Source organism: Mustela nigripes, chromosome 17 (assembly GCF_022355385.1).
Source record: "Mustela nigripes isolate SB6536 chromosome 17, MUSNIG.SB6536, whole genome shotgun sequence".
NCBI classification, from domain to species: Eukaryota; Metazoa; Chordata; class Mammalia; order Carnivora; family Mustelidae; genus Mustela; species Mustela nigripes.
The window spans coordinates 59,730,818-59,747,364 of record NC_081573.1 but is presented as its reverse complement, the minus strand read 5'-3'; the positions used below and the strand labels follow the sequence as shown (position 1 = coordinate 59,747,364).

Below are 16,547 nucleotides of genomic sequence, written 5' to 3'. Positions count from 1 at the left end.
GAATGGCTTCGTGGATGCTGAATTCCAAACCTCAACCCTCCCAGGAGATACCAAAAGGACTGCGGGCCACGTGGGGGGCACCAAACCCCAGACCTGGAACAGGGACCCTTCTTCTGTCCCTCTCCCCGTGCTGGGCTTTGCAAGAATCTCTACATAAACTGTTTGGATTTCGACAATAAATATTCATTACTATTTCCTCTAGTCCTGTGTGCTTTTGTAAAGAAGGTGCATATTGGGGTCTTTCATTCCCTGCGGGGGAAGTGGAAAGGGGAAGATTCCCTTCCCAACACAGCATATGCTCAGAAACCCCCCAACCCTCCATGTTCTGGGACTTTTGCATGAGCCCTTGCCAAGGGGGCAGAGTTCGCAGTAATGCCAGCGGAGAAACTGCCCTGGAACCTAGTGAGAGGAGAACCCACCCAGTGCCAGGCGATTCCTGCCTCCATTTCCCCCGGAACGGACGTAGAATTCCCCCCTGGGAGGCTGAGCAGGTCAAGGTGAGGAGAAGCCTGTCTGTTCCTTCCTCCTCCCCTTCAGCCACAAACCCCACTTCCAGGGTGGCCACCAGCCTCCAAGAAGGGCTCCCAAACCCACGTCCTGTCAGCCACACCTGGAACAGTTCCCCCTTCAGAGAACAGGGCCGAGCTGTGCTGAGAAAATGGCAGTGAACGATGCCAACAGTGACTTCAGCCTTGCCCTCACGACCTCACACGACCTCAGGTCACCTCGTGTGCGGACGCTAGACCTTGAGACCCCCGCCCAAGCATCATCGGCTTAGCAGCCATCCTCCTCATTGTGAAGAGAAGACTCAGAGGAAGGGCTGACACTGGCGGGAGTCCGAGTCTCCGTGCCCTGGTGGACAGCCAAGAAGCCCTTAGCTGAGGCCAAGGTCCTCCTCCTGTGACAACGGGCTGGCCTCTGCACCTGCCGGCTTCCCAGCCCCTCCCATGACACTGTGATTGCCAAGGACAGGCAGGTCGATAGTCCTTGGCCCACAGGACGTCAGCAGCTGAGACTACAGGGCAGTGTGTGTGACAGTGGCCTCCACCACACACCGCTCCACCACAGCTATGGCCAGCACCACCTGCTTTCTGCTCTGCTTGTCTGCCACCCAGGTAAGGATGCTGCCGGCTTACTCAGGGACCAGAGATGGGCAGGTGAGGGCGTCACTCACCAGGATGGTGAGAACACCCTCAACGACAGGGGTGGGGACAAGCTGAACCAGGGCCTGAGCAGCACATGATGGCCAACTGGTTTGAAATGGAATAAATGTGTCTTTGCTCCCGGGACTCTGCCTTGTCCGGCCGCAGGTCTGGCCCCGGTCCTGTGAGCCCTGCCAGAATCGGAACCAGCCTCTGAACCAAGGTAGAGAACTACCCTGAGGGAACTACCCTCAGGGGCTGTCTTCAAAGACCAGACTGCCTGGAGCACCTGGCAGCTCAGTTAAGCATCCGACTCTTGATCTCAGCTCAGGTCTTGATCTCAGGGTTGGCAGTTCATGCCCGGCACCGCACTCTATAATGGGTGTGCAGCCCACGTACAAAAAAAGTAGTTCAAACTGCTCAGAGTTTGGAAGTACTAAAAGTAAAAAGTACTAAAAGTACTAAAGGCAGGGTTTTTTTAAATATTTTTTTAAAGATTTTATTTATTTGACAGAGAGATGACAAGTAGGCAGAGAGGCAGGCAGAGAGAGAGAGAGGGAAGCAGGCTCCCTGCTGAGCAGAAAGCGATGCGGGGCTCAATCCCAGGACGCTGAGATCATAATCTGAACCGAAGGCAGAGGCTTAACCCACTGAGCCACCCAGGCACCCCAATTTTTTTTTAATGTAAGAGGCTGTTAATCTCCAAACCCAGAGAAAAAGCTGTACGATTCTGGTACACGCACTTTAATACTTTACTTCGCAATCTCTCATACTTAACGGCAACTCTCCTGGGGTGTTTTTCTGATAATATCCAGTTGTTAAGTTTCTAACACTTAAAAAAATCCAGAAAATAAAAAGCACCCAGTATAAAAACTCTATTAGTCTGGGGGAACATCCATTAATACAGCCCACTAAAGCCTTCATCCATTGCACATAACCATGCACACTTCGGCGCTGCACATTTTCCCTGGAAAGCAGCCGAGCCCCTTCCTCTCTCACGGGCCTCTTTCCCTTGACCAAGTGTCTTGAGCACCTTCCTTGCAGTCTTCACTGTTACATCATGAGCAGGACTGGGCTGTGGTTGAACCAACCCCCTGCTGCTGGACACAAAAGGTGTTTCCAGAAAGTGTTTGTAGACCAGTTTTGGGGCCTGGCTTTGGTATAGATTAAAACACACACTGCATTCAGGGCTCAAGAAAGTTCTCTGGCCTCTGGGATTTAGGGAGAACCTCACCCTTCCCATGATGTGACAGAGCACTCCCTCTCGGCCTCCCCCACAGAGAGGAAGGTGATGGGAAACCCTGGAGGCCATGCTAGAGGTGGAGGCCTTTGGTTTCTGGGGGCAGAGAAGAACAGGACAGTGCTGACATCTGGGCCGGACCACAGGCATTGTCCTAAAGCCTGTCTGTCCCCTGTGCTCTTAACCTACTTTCCATTGGTTTGGCAGCTCTTTGCCCATGGGATACCTTCCAGTAAGGGGACTCCCAAGATACCTCAGAAGCTGGGGTTGGTGGTGGAAGGTCTGCACGCCAACAAGACCCTCCAGCAGGTCAGTGTGGTGCTTACAAGGGCCAGCTTCATTGCGTCCAAGCATTCTAGGGTCCCTCACCTCCTGTCCTTCTAGGGTACCCACTCTGGACACCACATGAAGGTGCTGACGTTCCCTCATGCCCACTTTGGTCCCAGGAGGCAAAAGAGAGACTGGGTTGTCCCTCCCATCTCCATCCCAGAGAATGACAGAGGCCCGTACCCCAAAACGGTGGCTCAGGTATTGCAAAGGGAAAGCTCTGGTTTTGTTCTGGGGTTCCCTATGGAGAGGGGTTGGCACTGGTCTGGGGTCCTTCTTGGCCCTTCTGCTTCTGTGTTGTCTTCAGGTCAAGTCGAACAAGAACAAGGAAATCCAGGTTTTCTATAGCATCACGGGCAGGGGCGCGGACGAGCCTCCATGTGGCATGTTCATCATGGACAGAGAAACAGGGTGGCTCAAGGTCACGGGGCCCCTGGACAGAGAGCAGGAATCCCACTATGTTGTGAGTGTCTTCTATGTGGCCTCAGGGGTGGGGAGCTGGCGGCAAAGCAGCCCTCTCATTCTCTGGTGTTTCAGACAGCCCGTGGACTTCTGAAGTTGCGCCTGAGACCGTATTTGAGCCCCTGTTACATTCCAGGTGCAGGAGCGTGAAGAGTGGGGAGGCGGGCAGAGCAGGGGAAGGAATCAGGGACTTAAAGTGAAGAATGAGTTCTGCTGTAGCCTGGGTGTGGTCGTGACCCCCTCAGCCTCCCTGTGCTGTTGGGTTCGCATGCGTGAAGCCCTCTGAACGGTATCTAGTTCTGGGTGAGTTCTCAGCACCTGTTAGCTGAGCACCCTTTAAGCACAGCTCTCTGGGGTGTTCGGTCCAGAAGACTCTCCACCACACCCCTCGGAGGGAAACCGAGGCCCAAACAAAGCCGCAGGGTGCTCTCCTCTAAAGGACACTGCCCTCTTTGGGGGTCTGAGTGAGTTCCCAGGCAGGCCCCCTTATGCGCCGGGAAGGGAGGGTGGGCACAGGCCGCAGAAGTCAAATGCTGAGTCCTCGTGGCCCCACCTAGCTGCAGGGGAGGCCCCGCTGAGGCACCTTCAGTGGGAAAGGGCGAGGGCGGGTGGGATGCTGGCACTGGGTCCTGAGCATCGCCAGGAGAAAATCCCGAGGAGACACAGACGCAGCCTTCCGGGGCATCCCCGGGGCTGCAGAGCGAGCTGCTTTCCCAGACTCGTGCACTGAAATGCAAGACGAAGGTAGAAAGGGGGCTGTCCCTGCAGTGGGCCTTCTGCGGGACAGGTGCCCACTGGCCAGGGCGGCTCCCACGTGCCTCTGCTGCACCTCTTGCTTTCCAGCTGTTCCTTCACGCTGTGTCTTCAACTGGGAATGCTGTGGAGGACCCGATGGAGACTGTGATCACAGTGAGAGACCAGAACGACAACAGGCCGGAATTCACCCAGGCGGTCTTTGAGGGGTCCGTGATGGAAGGAGCCTACCCAGGTTAATTGGAACAATGCAGGGGTTTGGTGACACACGGCAATAATAACAGGAAAAATGTAAAGAACCTGGGAAATCGAAGTACCAAAAGACCAGGGCACCTTCCCAGCGACCCGCACCCTGGGGTCCCGTGCAGGAAGGACCCCACTTGGAGATTAGAATGGGCGGATCAAGGACTGCCCAGACTTTTTTTTGGGGGGGGGGTGTAATGTTCGCACAACAGAGATGCTCTCAGGCTTCCTCAAGAGAGCTGGACCTGGGGAGGACTACAGGCGGAGAGCATCCTAAGAGGAGGGGCCCAGAAGTCCAAGAGACTCCCAGCGGTCACCTCACTTCCGTCTCTATGTCCTGTCTGCCTTTGCTGGTTCTGCATCTCTCTAGCTGCTGCCCGGACAGAGCCCCCCTCACCGTGTGGCCGTTCTCACCTCACAGTTCCCTCTACATCCCTTTCTGGGTCAGTTTCCACTTCCCCCTGAGGACTGTCCCACATATTTCCCAACCCGTGGTCTTGCAAACAAGAACCTGACTTGATCCAGGGGACACTCTGGCTCCAGCTGGCTCTTACTGCCCACTGAAGAGTCAGACCTCCAGACATGACTGTAGGCGATGCCGACAGCCCCTGTGCCCACGGCTTTCAACCTGACATTGTGGGAATGTTGACGTCCTCAGTCTCTGGGACTATAGATAAACGAAACCAAGAGTCACAGGGATTTCACGTGAAAGGACATTGTGATCGATGCTTTCTTCTCCCCCCCAGCCCACCAGGAGCTGCCACTAAAGCGTCTTCCTCTTTCCCCCTTTCTTTTCTATCTTGGTGCTGCCTTGCCCTCCAACAAACCCCAGCTCCCCCGCCAGCACCAGCTGCCCCCAATCACCCACGTGAGGTACACATGTGTTTCAGGGGACCACAGTAGACCACACTCGGGCAACGGGGACACACCTTTGTCCACCCCTGACGCTTCTCTCCATCTGGCTCGTGTGCTTGGCTCCAGCTCCGGCCGTGAGGCCAGTGTCCAGACAGGAGGGACTCCCTGACCATGACTGGGGAGGAGGGAGGACAGGGAGGCAAGAGAAGAGCTGCAAAGATGAGACGAAACAGCCCCTCCTCCTCCCCTCAAGCACTGGACAGAATGGCAGCACCTGGGGGACAAGGGTCCCACGATGACAGCCATGTCAGAAGACGCCCGAAAGAGAGGCAAACCAGGAAACAGACTCTTCACTCAAGAGAACAGCCAGAGGGTCACCGGAGGGGAGGGAGGCTGGGGGCTGGGGAACCCAGTGATGGGGAGGAAGACGGGCGTGTGTCCTGATGAGCATCAGGTGAGGGTGGCAGTGAGGAATCACTACCTCGTAAACTTGAAACTAATATTACGCCATATGTTAACCAACTGGAATTTAAATAAAAGCTTAAATGAAATTTAAAAATTGTTCAAAAGACGCCCAGGAGTGCCTGGCTGCCTCAGCCCATGGAGCAAAGCAGCTGTCACCCTCGGGCCTCGGGGTTATGAGGTCGAGCCCTACATTGGGTGTAGACATTATGAAAATAAATAAATAAATAAATGTTTAAAAACAAAAATAATAAATACAACAATTTTTAAAGATGCCCTAAGGACTTATGGAAAAAGTAAACAAACCACCTGGAATTTATTATAATAATTTGGTGAATTATTTGAACTAGAACTTATATCCCTTGATAAGGAGTTTTATCACCTGTTTAGTGAAGAGACTAAAAAAGGAACACATTTAATTTTGGGTTTCTATATGAACTTGTATCGCCGATACAACGGCCAATACAACACAGTTACCTGCTGAGGTTACCCACTCGCCTCCTCTCTGTCCTCACAGGAACATCCGTGATGCAGATCACAGCAACGGACGCGGACGACCATGAGAACACACACAACGCAGACATTGCCTACACCATCCTCAGCCAGGACCCCTCCCTGCCTCACTCCAACATGTTCGCCATCAACCGGGACACGGGAGTCATCTCTCTGCTCACTACTGGGCTGGACCAACAGGTCAGGCGGCCTTGGGGGCCTTGGGGGCCTCTGGGGCAGCAGTTACATGTACAGGAGCCCCAGTCACTAAGCCATGGGCAGCAGCCCGTCAGAACCAACATCAGTGCACCAGCCAGAACACGTTCCCAACCAGTCGGAACTGAGGGCTGGCCAATTAGAACATGAGCCAACCAATCAGAAGAGGCATTTATCAGGGGCACCTGGGGGGCTCCGTGGTGAAGCATCTGCCTTCAGCTCAGGTCATGATCCAGGGGTCCTGGGATCGAGTCCCGCATCGGGCTCCCTGCTCAGCAGGAAACCTGCTTCTCCCTCTCTCTCTGCCACTTCCCCTGCTTGTGCTCGCTCTCTGTCAAATAAATAAATAAAATCTTTTTTAAAAAGAGGAAAAGAAAAGAAAGAAGAAGAGGTGTCCATGGGCTGGTGCAGGCAGGCTGGCTTTGGGCCCTGGCGTAGTCACTGGGGCAAATTACAGATGTGATTGACAAGACACCTGCTGGAACCAGTGAAACGAAATGACTGTTTTCCACAAACCTAGACCACATTCTCTGGTGAAAATAAAAATGTACTGGCATCATGCCCCCATAAGCACTAGCCCCATAAATGCCTAGTGCTGGGGATTATATTGACAGATCCCAGTCCTGGAAACCTTCCTCCTGGGTCGGCTTTGGAAGGGAATGGTCTGACTCGCGCACAGTGAGCTTCTGTGCATGGGGAGCCAAGGAGAGGGCAGGGACTTTGGTCTCTCTCGAGTGACCTGGAAGCCGGTCACTTCCTAGAAGGGAGGGCCCTCCAGATTCGCTGCCTCTGCTGTCCCGTATTGACTCCCAAGGTGCCACCGGGTGGATCCAAACCTGCCTTGAGAACCCCAGGACTGACTGCCGTGTGCCTGTCCACAGAGCGTGCCTGCGTACACCCTGACGGTCCAGGCTGCCGACCTCCAAGGGGAGGGCCTACACTCCACAACAACAGCCGTGATCACAGTCACCCAGAGCAACCCCAGCCCTCCCATCTTCAGCCCCACTCAGGTGAGTTCTGGCAGAGCCAGCGGATACCTCGTGACCTGTGTGTCACTGTGTGAGCAGCAGTGTCAGGATTCAGACCGTAGCCTGGCGGCAGCTTAGAACCCTCCCCATCTTCGGGTCACACTCTCCTGGGCCAAGGGCAGCCCGCTCGGCCGGCAGCGACCTGGAAGGCGGAGTCCATGACGCAGGCGGCATGGGACTGCCCTGCAGCCGGGGAAGGGGCCCTGTCTCTGGCTGGGAGCCCCCTGGATCTCATGGGGTAAGAATGCAGAGCCCCTAGGCCCAGAGGGCAGGAATCGACTCAAGGATTCTTCAGGAAAAGGGGGTACAGCACGTTTAGATGAGTCAAGGATAGAGGGGATTTGTCTTAAAGAAACAGGAGGGGTGGGCGCCTGGGTGGCTCAGTGGATTAAGGCCTCTGCCTTCGGCTCAAGTCATGATCTCAGGGTCCTCAGATCGAGCCCCGCATGGGGCTCTCTGCTCAGCGGGGAGCCTGCTTCCTCCTCTCTCTCTCTGCCTGCCTCTCTGCCTACTTGTGATCTCTGTCAAATAAATAAATAAAATCTTAAAAAAAAAAAAGAAAGAAAGAAACAGGAGGGTTTGGGGGTGCAGCTGAGCCATACGAGGGGTGGGAAGCAGGGTCTGGAAACTGTTAGGAGTCAGGCCACCTTGTCTCTCTGTCCCACTTTCTGCCTGTCCTCAGTTCTCCCTCTGCAGCCAGACTCGGTCTCCCTGGGCTTATCTGCACACTCACCTTCCTCCACGGGACATTTCCTTATCAGCCACCTGTAGCCCTGTCCTGTGCCAGGTGGAGTCATGTGGCTGCCTCCCCTGTAGCTGAAACGAGAAGCGGCTGTAGGAATTCTGCCATCACCTGAACAGTCGTGACCAGTGAAGCCGGCCTTGCTCCCGAGGGACTGGGGTCAGAGGCTTGCTGGAGCCTGGCAGCTGTCTCAGTGGGAGCTCCCCTGGCAGTCACACAGGCCAGACGTAACTGTAGAGACACTTGCTCCTTCTGGAGACAGAGTCGGAAGGAACCTGACAGGGAGAGGCAGGGGACAGGCGGGAGGAGCCGCTCCAGGCTCCACTTCCTGCTAGGCCCCACGACTGTGGCTGCCCCTGGGAACAGAGTCCGGGGTGGCTGCCGTTGGCCCCGGGCACCCATGCCCCTCAGCTGATGCCCACCTGGGACCCGAGCTGCCGGAGCCTGGGCATTGTAGAGTCAGCTTTCCAGCCCCTTGACTCCAGGGTGAAGACAGACACCCAGCTGTCAGAGCCCCGTTGCCTACGTCTGGAGCCCGATGCGGGGCCTTTGCTGGCACTTGGCTCTAGCCAACAGATGCCGCCTGAAGAGGGGTTCCTCCACTGTGGCCCCTCCTGCTGGAGAACCGTGGACTCAGCAAGGCCGGCCCAGGCTGTGGGTTTCCCGAGTCCCCACACGGGACACCAGGGACGAGGGCCTCTATCTTTCCCTTGCAGTACGTGGGCGAGGTGTTTGAGAACAAGGTGGGCGCCGGGATAGTGAGGCTAAAAGTGAAGGACGCAGACACCCCAGGCTCCCCCGCATGGAAGGTGGTGTTCTCCATCCTGAATGACAGAGCCGGCCTCTTCACTGTCACCACGGACCCCAAGACCAATGATGGCCTTTTGAAAACAGCCAAGGTGGGTGTGAGTTCCAAGGAGGGGGTTGCCGTGACCCCGTAGTTCTGGGACAGGCCTGGAGCACACACTACGCTCTTCACCCCGGAGAGCAGCTGCCCAGGGAGGGCTTCCTGCTGCGCCAGGGGTCCTCTGTGGTCTTGCTGGTCCTTGTGTCCCCCTGGCTGCACCATCGCCCCAGACCAACCTCAGAAAGTGCTGCCTAACTGACTATTTTCTCCCAGAAAAATACCAACCGGGGATGATTCCATAGAGCTTACCTGGGACATGTGTCTTCACTTGGGTTCCCCCCAAAGTGGGAGGGACCCTGGGGGTGCTGAGGAGGCACGGATGAGACGGGAAATGGGGAGAGAACAAGGGTCTCACAAGCAAAGGGCTCAGGCCCCCGGCTCCTTCTGAGCAATGCCCTGGCATCGTCTCATCTGAGACGCACGTCTGCCTTCGCTGGGCCTGGAAGCTGCTGGCTGACTCCTGGAGGCAGGAAGCCAGGTCCCTTCAGAGTGGGTGGGGGGCCTGGAACCGTCTGCAGACCTAAGCTGAGCGATCAGAGAGAGAGAAACGAGAAGGCGGCTGGCAGGGAGGAAGTCATGGGGGAAGGGGACCTTGAGGACCTTAGGAACCTCTGCTGGGCTGAGGGGTTTTTCCCAGGAGGCTGGGGGTGGGGAGCATAGGCACTTGGCTGCTATTTGTTCCAAATGGGCTTTTTTGGCCCCAGAATCCTGGGACACTTAGAATAAACACGGAAAAGGCCAAAGGCAGCATTTAGACTGGCCTGGGGGACAGAAAGACTAAAATTCAAGAATTCCACCATGGGCACAGCCCAGGACATTTACATACCCATCTGCAACTTACCTGGTGCCGGGGAGTGAGAGCACCCCTGGGAGTCACCACATGCCTGGCTGGGGCCGGGGCCTCCATCAGATGGGCCCAGTTCCAGCTGACCCCTGGCCCAGCCATCTGGGGATGCTCTCGGAGAATTCTGCTCAGGGCCCACTAGCCCCTCGCAAGTCTGAGGATAAAAAACAGCAACCACAAGGTCTCAGTAAGTGCTGCAGGCCATTTATGTCCTCACGCTCAATTTTTACACCAGCTCCAGCAGGGAAGTTGCTGCAATCACAGACGTTTGATGGCCGGTAAACTGAGGCATGGAGAAGCAAGGTCACCTGCTTGGGCTGCACTGCCAATGGCAGAGCTAAGATCTCAACCAGAGTCTGCCTCGCCATGGCTCTGCTAAGTGTGAAGTCCCTGTGAGCCGGCTCAGCGTGGAGGGCTCTTGACCACGGCCACTCCTGTCCTAAGCGGTGACCTGCCCTCGGGACAGGCCAGGGGCACAGGCCAGGGCCTGTGCTCTCTTGCATGCCAGCCAAGTCCCCAGAACCTGACCCCCCTCTGCTGTGTTCCTCAGGGCTTGGATTTTGAGGCCACGCAGCGGTACATCCTCTATGTGACAGCGGCAAACACCGTGCCCTGGGCACCATCTCTCCCCACAGCCACAGCAACTGTCACTGTGGACGTGCTGGACATGAACGAGGCCCCTGTCTTTGTGCCCCCGATAAAGATGGTGGAAGTGCCCAAGGATGTGGTTGTGGGCCAGGAAATCACATCATACAGGGCCCGGGACCCAGATAGCCTCCAGGGTCAGAGAATCAGGTAGGACGAGGGGTGCAACATGGCCTGCTGCCCTCGCTCAGGGCTGCTCAAGGCACCAGGGCTGAAATCCAGCCACATCTCTGGAGAATGAGCCAGAGGAAGACAAATTTCTCAGCACCTGATCAGAAGGGTGGTTGAGGGACACATGGCCCCAGCCCTCTAGGAATGGGGGTTTATGCATTTCAGGTACCAGATGTGGGACAGCCCAAGCCATTGGCTGGACATCAACTCAGAAACAGGTGTCATTTCCACTCGAGCCAGTCTGCACAACGATGACATGGAGAACCACACATTTTTGGCCATTGTCATAGCTGTGGACGATGGTAAGGGCCTGAAGGTTTCCCTCCACCACAACAACACTCTGATCCATGCTAAGCTCCACGTTGGGGCTAAGCTGTGTGTACGTCGTGTCAACTCATGTCCACCAGAAACTCAGGAGGACCCACCATATTGTCTCACCTGTTTCATCCATGAAAACACAGACTTGAGGACATGAAATGATCCAACCAGCATCTCAGGGGGCGAGAAAGGACTTGAGCAAGGCTGTCTGCGCCTCAGAGCGAAATCACTCCAGGGGTCCAGCCTGGTCGCTCCATCACAGTGAAGGGCACCGGGGGCCACAGCACCATCAGCACGGGAAGGAGAGGAGCAAGTCTGCCCCCAGACACCCTAGAGGACAAAGTACACACATGTGGTGCTCACATGCTCGCCCCTCGGACAGATGTCCATTTCCATGCCCACAGACGACGCTCCCATTCACACAGAGCACACAGGCTCACACATACACACACACTCAGTCATACACACTCACACGCATTGTCACACTCACATACGCACTCTCAGAACACCGTGCTCAGATGACCTTACCTGGACCACCAGCTCCTGGCAGATGGTGCCAGACCCATAGGACCTGAGGACCCGGGGAGGACTTGGGGTTCGGTGGAGAAGCTGTGTTTGTGGTTAGATTAGAGGTAAATGTAAGATAAGTGGACTCTCTCCCGGGCGGCTCAGTGAGCCAGTGAGAGGCCCATGGGGAGGGACACCAGAGGGACACTGACCTCATGAGACAGCATCTAAGCTGGAGGAAACACGGCAGCTCGCGCATCTGTGGTGTCCGACCTCTTCCATCTCGCTCCGTCCATAGGGCAACCTCCTGCCACGGGCACCGGGACGCTTCTCCTCACTTTCTCGGACCCAGACAGCCCAACAGCAGACTCGCACTGCCTGTCCACCTGCCAGAGAGGACCAGAGCTCCCAGCTGTGAGTACAGGGCACCAAGACCTTCCACTGAAACATGGGGCACTGACTCGATGTGTTAACACTCACACTGCAAATGTTTTTTATCATTTTTAAGTGTTTTCATATTTTACTGTAACTTCGTTTTGACTCCAAAGATGGGCTATTTAAATACTTCTTGTGATAACCTTCTGGTAGGTAAGGGTCTTGAAGAAGCTCCTCTTTATTCTAATTTGCCTATAGCTGCCAAAAGAAACCTTGTCATCTCATTAGAGAAGTGTCCAGAGTCTGCAAGGTCCTGGCGATCTTCCTGGTCCTCAGAGAGGGCTGACGGTCTCAAGTCTCCTGTGAAAGGGGCAGGGACCCGAAACACTGCCCTTCTGTCTGTGTGGGTACAGGATTGGGAGGTAGGCCCAAGAGAGGCCCTGGAAGAAACTGTGACAATTCCCTCTCCCACCCTCTCTCCCAACCGCTGAGTTCTCTCCTGGGCAAGAGACTGTCATGTCTCTAGAAAGGGAGTTACAGGGGCAAGAACTAAGCCTGTCCACAAGTGCTCATCCCAGAGGTGGCCACTAGTGTAGTCTTCTGTGCATCATTCTAGAAAATACCCTAACACAGAGCTTCCCTGTGCCCCCTCTATAAAATGGGGATAATACCAGTGATGTCATGAAGCCGTCGTGAGGAATAAGGGAGCAAATCTTTGTAATGTAGTAGAAGCTGCGCACACACAGGGACACACTGCGGACACCCAGGCCGCCACATTCGTCTCCGCCTCCTCACCACCCCAGGACACTGTTCGCTTTACACACAGATGGGCCTCAGTCTTTTTCATGGACTGCAGGACATGCTGGTCCTTGACAAGGGCTCATTGACTTAATTGTCCCCAGGGCAGACAGTCTGGTTTTCTGGTCTCCTGTACCCGTGGGTGTTTGCAAACACAGGGGTGAGCGTCTGTTCCCGGTTCTCTCCTATAAAGGTAATCCCACCCACACATCACATGCCTGTAAATCTCAAATAGGTGTTTCTTAATCACCTCCAGAGTAGGCGAGGCCTGCACACTTCCACCTTTGCTGCGAGGGTCCCCTTCCCTGCCTTGGAGGGGTCTGTGGCGTGACCTCCACGTGGTCCCTGCTCACTACCCAGGAGTCAGAAAATGCACTTGGACAGGAAGAAAACAGCTCCCAACCCCGGAGCAGCATAACCGGCCGACCAAGACCTTCCCAGATATTAGGCGGAACAGCTGCCCTTCACCACTTACCTTACCTAAAAGGTCCCACGTGTACTCTGGGTGCTCGGCAGCCCCTGTCCTCCCGACGCCGTCGTCCAGGCCCGAACCCGGCGGCGCGCAGAGCCTCCCTGGGCTGGGGGCGAGCGCGGACCCGCATCTCAGCGGGGGAGGAGAGGTCACCGAGGCACCACGGCCTGGTCTCTCGGGGCAGCCAGACCGGCAAAGCCCACCCGGCCCTCGGCGGGGCTTCCGTGGAAACCCTAACTGCCCCGGGGAAGGGGAGGAGCAAACAAAACACAAAACGGAGCTCTGGGAGTCGCGGTGGGCAGTCGGACTCCCGCGCGCAGGCGACCTCCGGGCCCTGCGCCCGCGGCCCCGACCGACCCCGCCCCCCACGGACCGCCCAGCCCCGCCCCAAGCCCCACCCCCCACAGGTGCCCTCAACTCCACTTCCGGCCCTGGGAAGAGCCTCCGCGGCCCCCGCAGGTGTGCGCGCCCCTGTCGCCCTCACCCCCATCCTGCAGCGCAGCCCTTGAGACACCGCAGGAGGACCCCGAGGTGGAGCCGCCCTCCCCGCCAGAGGGACGCGCCCCCCAACCCGGGTCTGGTCGGACACGTGGCTCTTCGGCCCTGGGAGGGGCCAGGCGCCGGCCAAGGGCGGGCGCGGGGAGGTGTCTGCGCCCCGGGACCAGCTCCCGTTCGGGGTGGGGGGACGGATGCGGGCCGCTCCGAGACTGCGGGCGCTCCTGCGACACCTGGGCTCCTCAGAGGTACGGGGAGGTAGGGGGCAGGCCCGGACGCGGGGCTCCTGGCTCGTCAGCAGCGGCCGGGGGCTAAGGTCCCGGGTGGCCCTGGAGCTGGGGGGCGGACAGAGAGAGCTGGCCCCCAGGAGAACGAGCACCCCGGGGCCGGCCACCCACTGCTGGGACCCACTGGAAGGAGGCCCTCTGTGCGGAGACGCCCTTCATTGCCTGGGTGGAGGGGAGGGGCCCCGGCAGGAGTGTGGGGCGGTGAGGGGCTGGCCCGCCTTGTTTATCAGTTTTCTTCCGCGGCTGACTCAGCGCTCCTGGGCACCGCCCCCCACCCCACCTCCAGGGTCCAGCAGCCGGCTGTTGACTCTAGGCCTGCGGTCTCCAGGCCACTGTGGACACAAGGCTGGACCCTACGTGCCTACTCCTGTCCCTCTCTTGTGGCACAGGGCAGAGGTATGGAGCCGAGCAGCAGCCCACTGACCACACACGTACTGGACACCACCTCAGGGCTTCCGGCCCAGGGCCTCTGCCTCTGTCTGTCCAGGCTTGAGGACCAGGGCCAGCACTGGACCGACCTGAGGAAAAGGTAGGCTTGAGGTCTGGGCAGGACCTGAGTCCAGCCAGGGGACAAGAAGAACGCAGCCAGCCAGTGAGTGTGGGCACTGAGGTCAGATGGTGTTGCTGACCACTGGGCTATGGTCCCCTTGGCCTCACACACCCAGCGCCTCTCCCTGAGGGCAGGCCTGGCTCAGGCCCAAGGTGTAACCCAAGGGCCTCCTTGTCACCGTGGTTAACAGATAACCTTGAGCCAGGCCACACGCTGGGCTCTTTACTTCTCTTCTTATTCTCATTCCTGCCCCAGGACAGGCCCTATAACTACCCCTTTTATAGATGGGGAAACTGAGGCAGCAAGAGGCAAGTAAACACCGCATCCCATGCCTCGCCTGGCAGCCCTGGGCGACAGCCCCAGGCTCAGGTTCTGCGGGGGCGGGCCCAGCCCAGGCCCAGCCTGGTCACGCTGGGACTGCCCCTGTGAGCCTCTGGTAGGAGGCAGGCTCCCACTGCTGGTGGGAGTGGGTGGCCCCAGAGGGTCAGAGCCTGAGGGCATGCAGCCCATCCCCTGCCCTTCACCAACACTGGGCGTCCAGGTCCCATCTGAGAGGCCCGCTCAGGTCCTTAAAGAATCCTTGGAGTCCCCTGGAGAGTCAGAGAGACCCATTCCCAACCCCCAACAAACTGTGGTCTAGGACAGAAACTTGAAATCACAGCTGGTGGGAACGGTGCCAGAGCTCTCCAGAGGTGATGGGGGGGGCACAAATCAGTAAGCAGAGCAACAGGCCCTCAGAGCCCCCCACTGGACACTCTGTGCAGTACAAACAGGCCACCGTGCGGCTGGGGTCTGGCTGTAGTTACTGGTCCAGAAAAGCCATACACACTGTATTAAATGAAAAGTACAAGTTATCAAACAATATGTAAAATACAATCCATTTTAGGGTATTTTTGCAAGTTTACAAATAAGCATAGTTATGTGTAGAGAAATTCCAGAAAAAAAATACATGCCAATATAAAGGGATTGTTGCTTATAAAATAGGTTTGGTTTGGTTTTTTACTTTTCTGCTTCTCTGTATTGGAGCTCTGTCTAAAAAGACAGTGCAGTGTCCCTGAGCTGCTCCAGAGCCCCAGGCCCCGGACTGTGTCCTGCTCCGGGGGTGTCCGAGGCCACTGGCCATGCACACCCCAGAGAGCCAGGCAGGGGCGACTCCTCCCCAATGCCTCCCTCCATCCTCCCCAGCTACACCGACTCGGACGGCCGCTGCCCGGGGCTCCTGCCGCCAGGCCCGATGAAAGCAGGCACCTACAAGCTGTCCTTTGACACCGAGGGCTACTGGAAGGAGAGGGGCCAGGAGAGCTTCTACCCATATGTGGAGGTGAGCTGACCCCCGGCTTTCTGCGGGGGGGGGGGGGGGGGGGGGCCCCCCCCCCCCCCCCCCCCCCCGGGGGGGGGGGGGGGCCCCCCCCCCGTGGGCGGGGGGGGGGGGGGGGGGGCTGCTCCCACCCCTCCCACCTCTCCCAGGGCGGGGACAGTGAGCTCACCTGCTTTGAGCTCCCAGAAGAAAGGTGTCCAGGGCCTTGACCACAACACCCCCGACCCTGCCCTGTCCCCGGGGAAGGCTGTGGGGCGCAGGGCCATAAGTGACTCAGCCCCTGAGGACAAAGGCACTCAGCTGACGGTGTTCACCGTAGATCCTTTGGGTTCCTCAAGCCAATGGCTCTCCCTGGAGAGGATTCAGCCCCATCGCAGCCCTGGCCAGGTTTCCACTCTCCATGAGCTCCAGCTGGCTCCTGGGGCTCCAGCCCAAGATCCGGGCTGCCAGTGTGCTGCATACAGGCCCCTCACTCTCTTCTGGTGCCTTCTCTGCTTCTCAGGTGGTTTTCAGCATCACCAACGAGACCCACAGATTCCACGTGCCCCTGCTGCTGAGCCCATGGTCCTACACCACGTATCGGGGGAGCTAGCAGCCAAGCCATCGCCTCTGGCCAGCTGCTGGCCTGTGAGCATCGATGCCACCCTGACAGCTCCCTGAGGGACCCCAAGAGAAGGCAGCAGTTCCCCTCCCTGAGGGGAATCTGACCCGCCCTCTCCAGTAGCAGCTGAGTCTCAGGCTCAATAAAGTCAGCACCAGCATGGCTAAGGCCACGGCAGCTCCTGGGCTCTGTGAGTCCTGCCCGGGCCCTGAGGTGGGGAGGTGGGCAGGGTAAGCACAGACGGACGGACAGCAAGGAAGGGGGTGGTCAGGGTGCCATGGGCCCAGGAGGTGCCTC

General features: G+C 57.4%; 1 protein-coding gene across 2 annotated transcripts; it reads left to right on the top strand.

Moving 5' to 3' along the window:
- Nucleotides 1-1,044: 1,044 nt before the first annotated feature.
- LOC132005529 (cadherin-1-like) lies at nt 1,045-16,427 on the top strand. 2 transcript variants are annotated; one of them, XM_059382740.1, is made up of 14 exons: nt 1,045-1,115; nt 2,590-2,691; nt 2,767-2,910; nt 3,017-3,172; nt 4,015-4,159; nt 6,002-6,177; nt 7,074-7,202; nt 8,679-8,861; nt 10,264-10,508; nt 10,695-10,831; nt 11,653-11,768; nt 14,171-14,310; nt 15,517-15,652; nt 16,152-16,427. In XM_059382740.1, exons 1-14 carry the CDS (start codon nt 1,071-1,073, stop codon nt 16,239-16,241), a joined length of 1,944 nt encoding a protein of 647 aa, XP_059238723.1. In that variant the 5' UTR covers nt 1,045-1,070; the 3' UTR covers nt 16,242-16,427. The 2 variants fall into 2 exon arrangements, with proteins under 2 accessions (XP_059238723.1, XP_059238722.1); XM_059382739.1 differs by lacking the exon at nt 1,045-1,115 and having other exon boundaries at nt 1,682-2,691.
- The last annotated feature ends 120 nt before the right edge of the window (nt 16,428-16,547 follow it).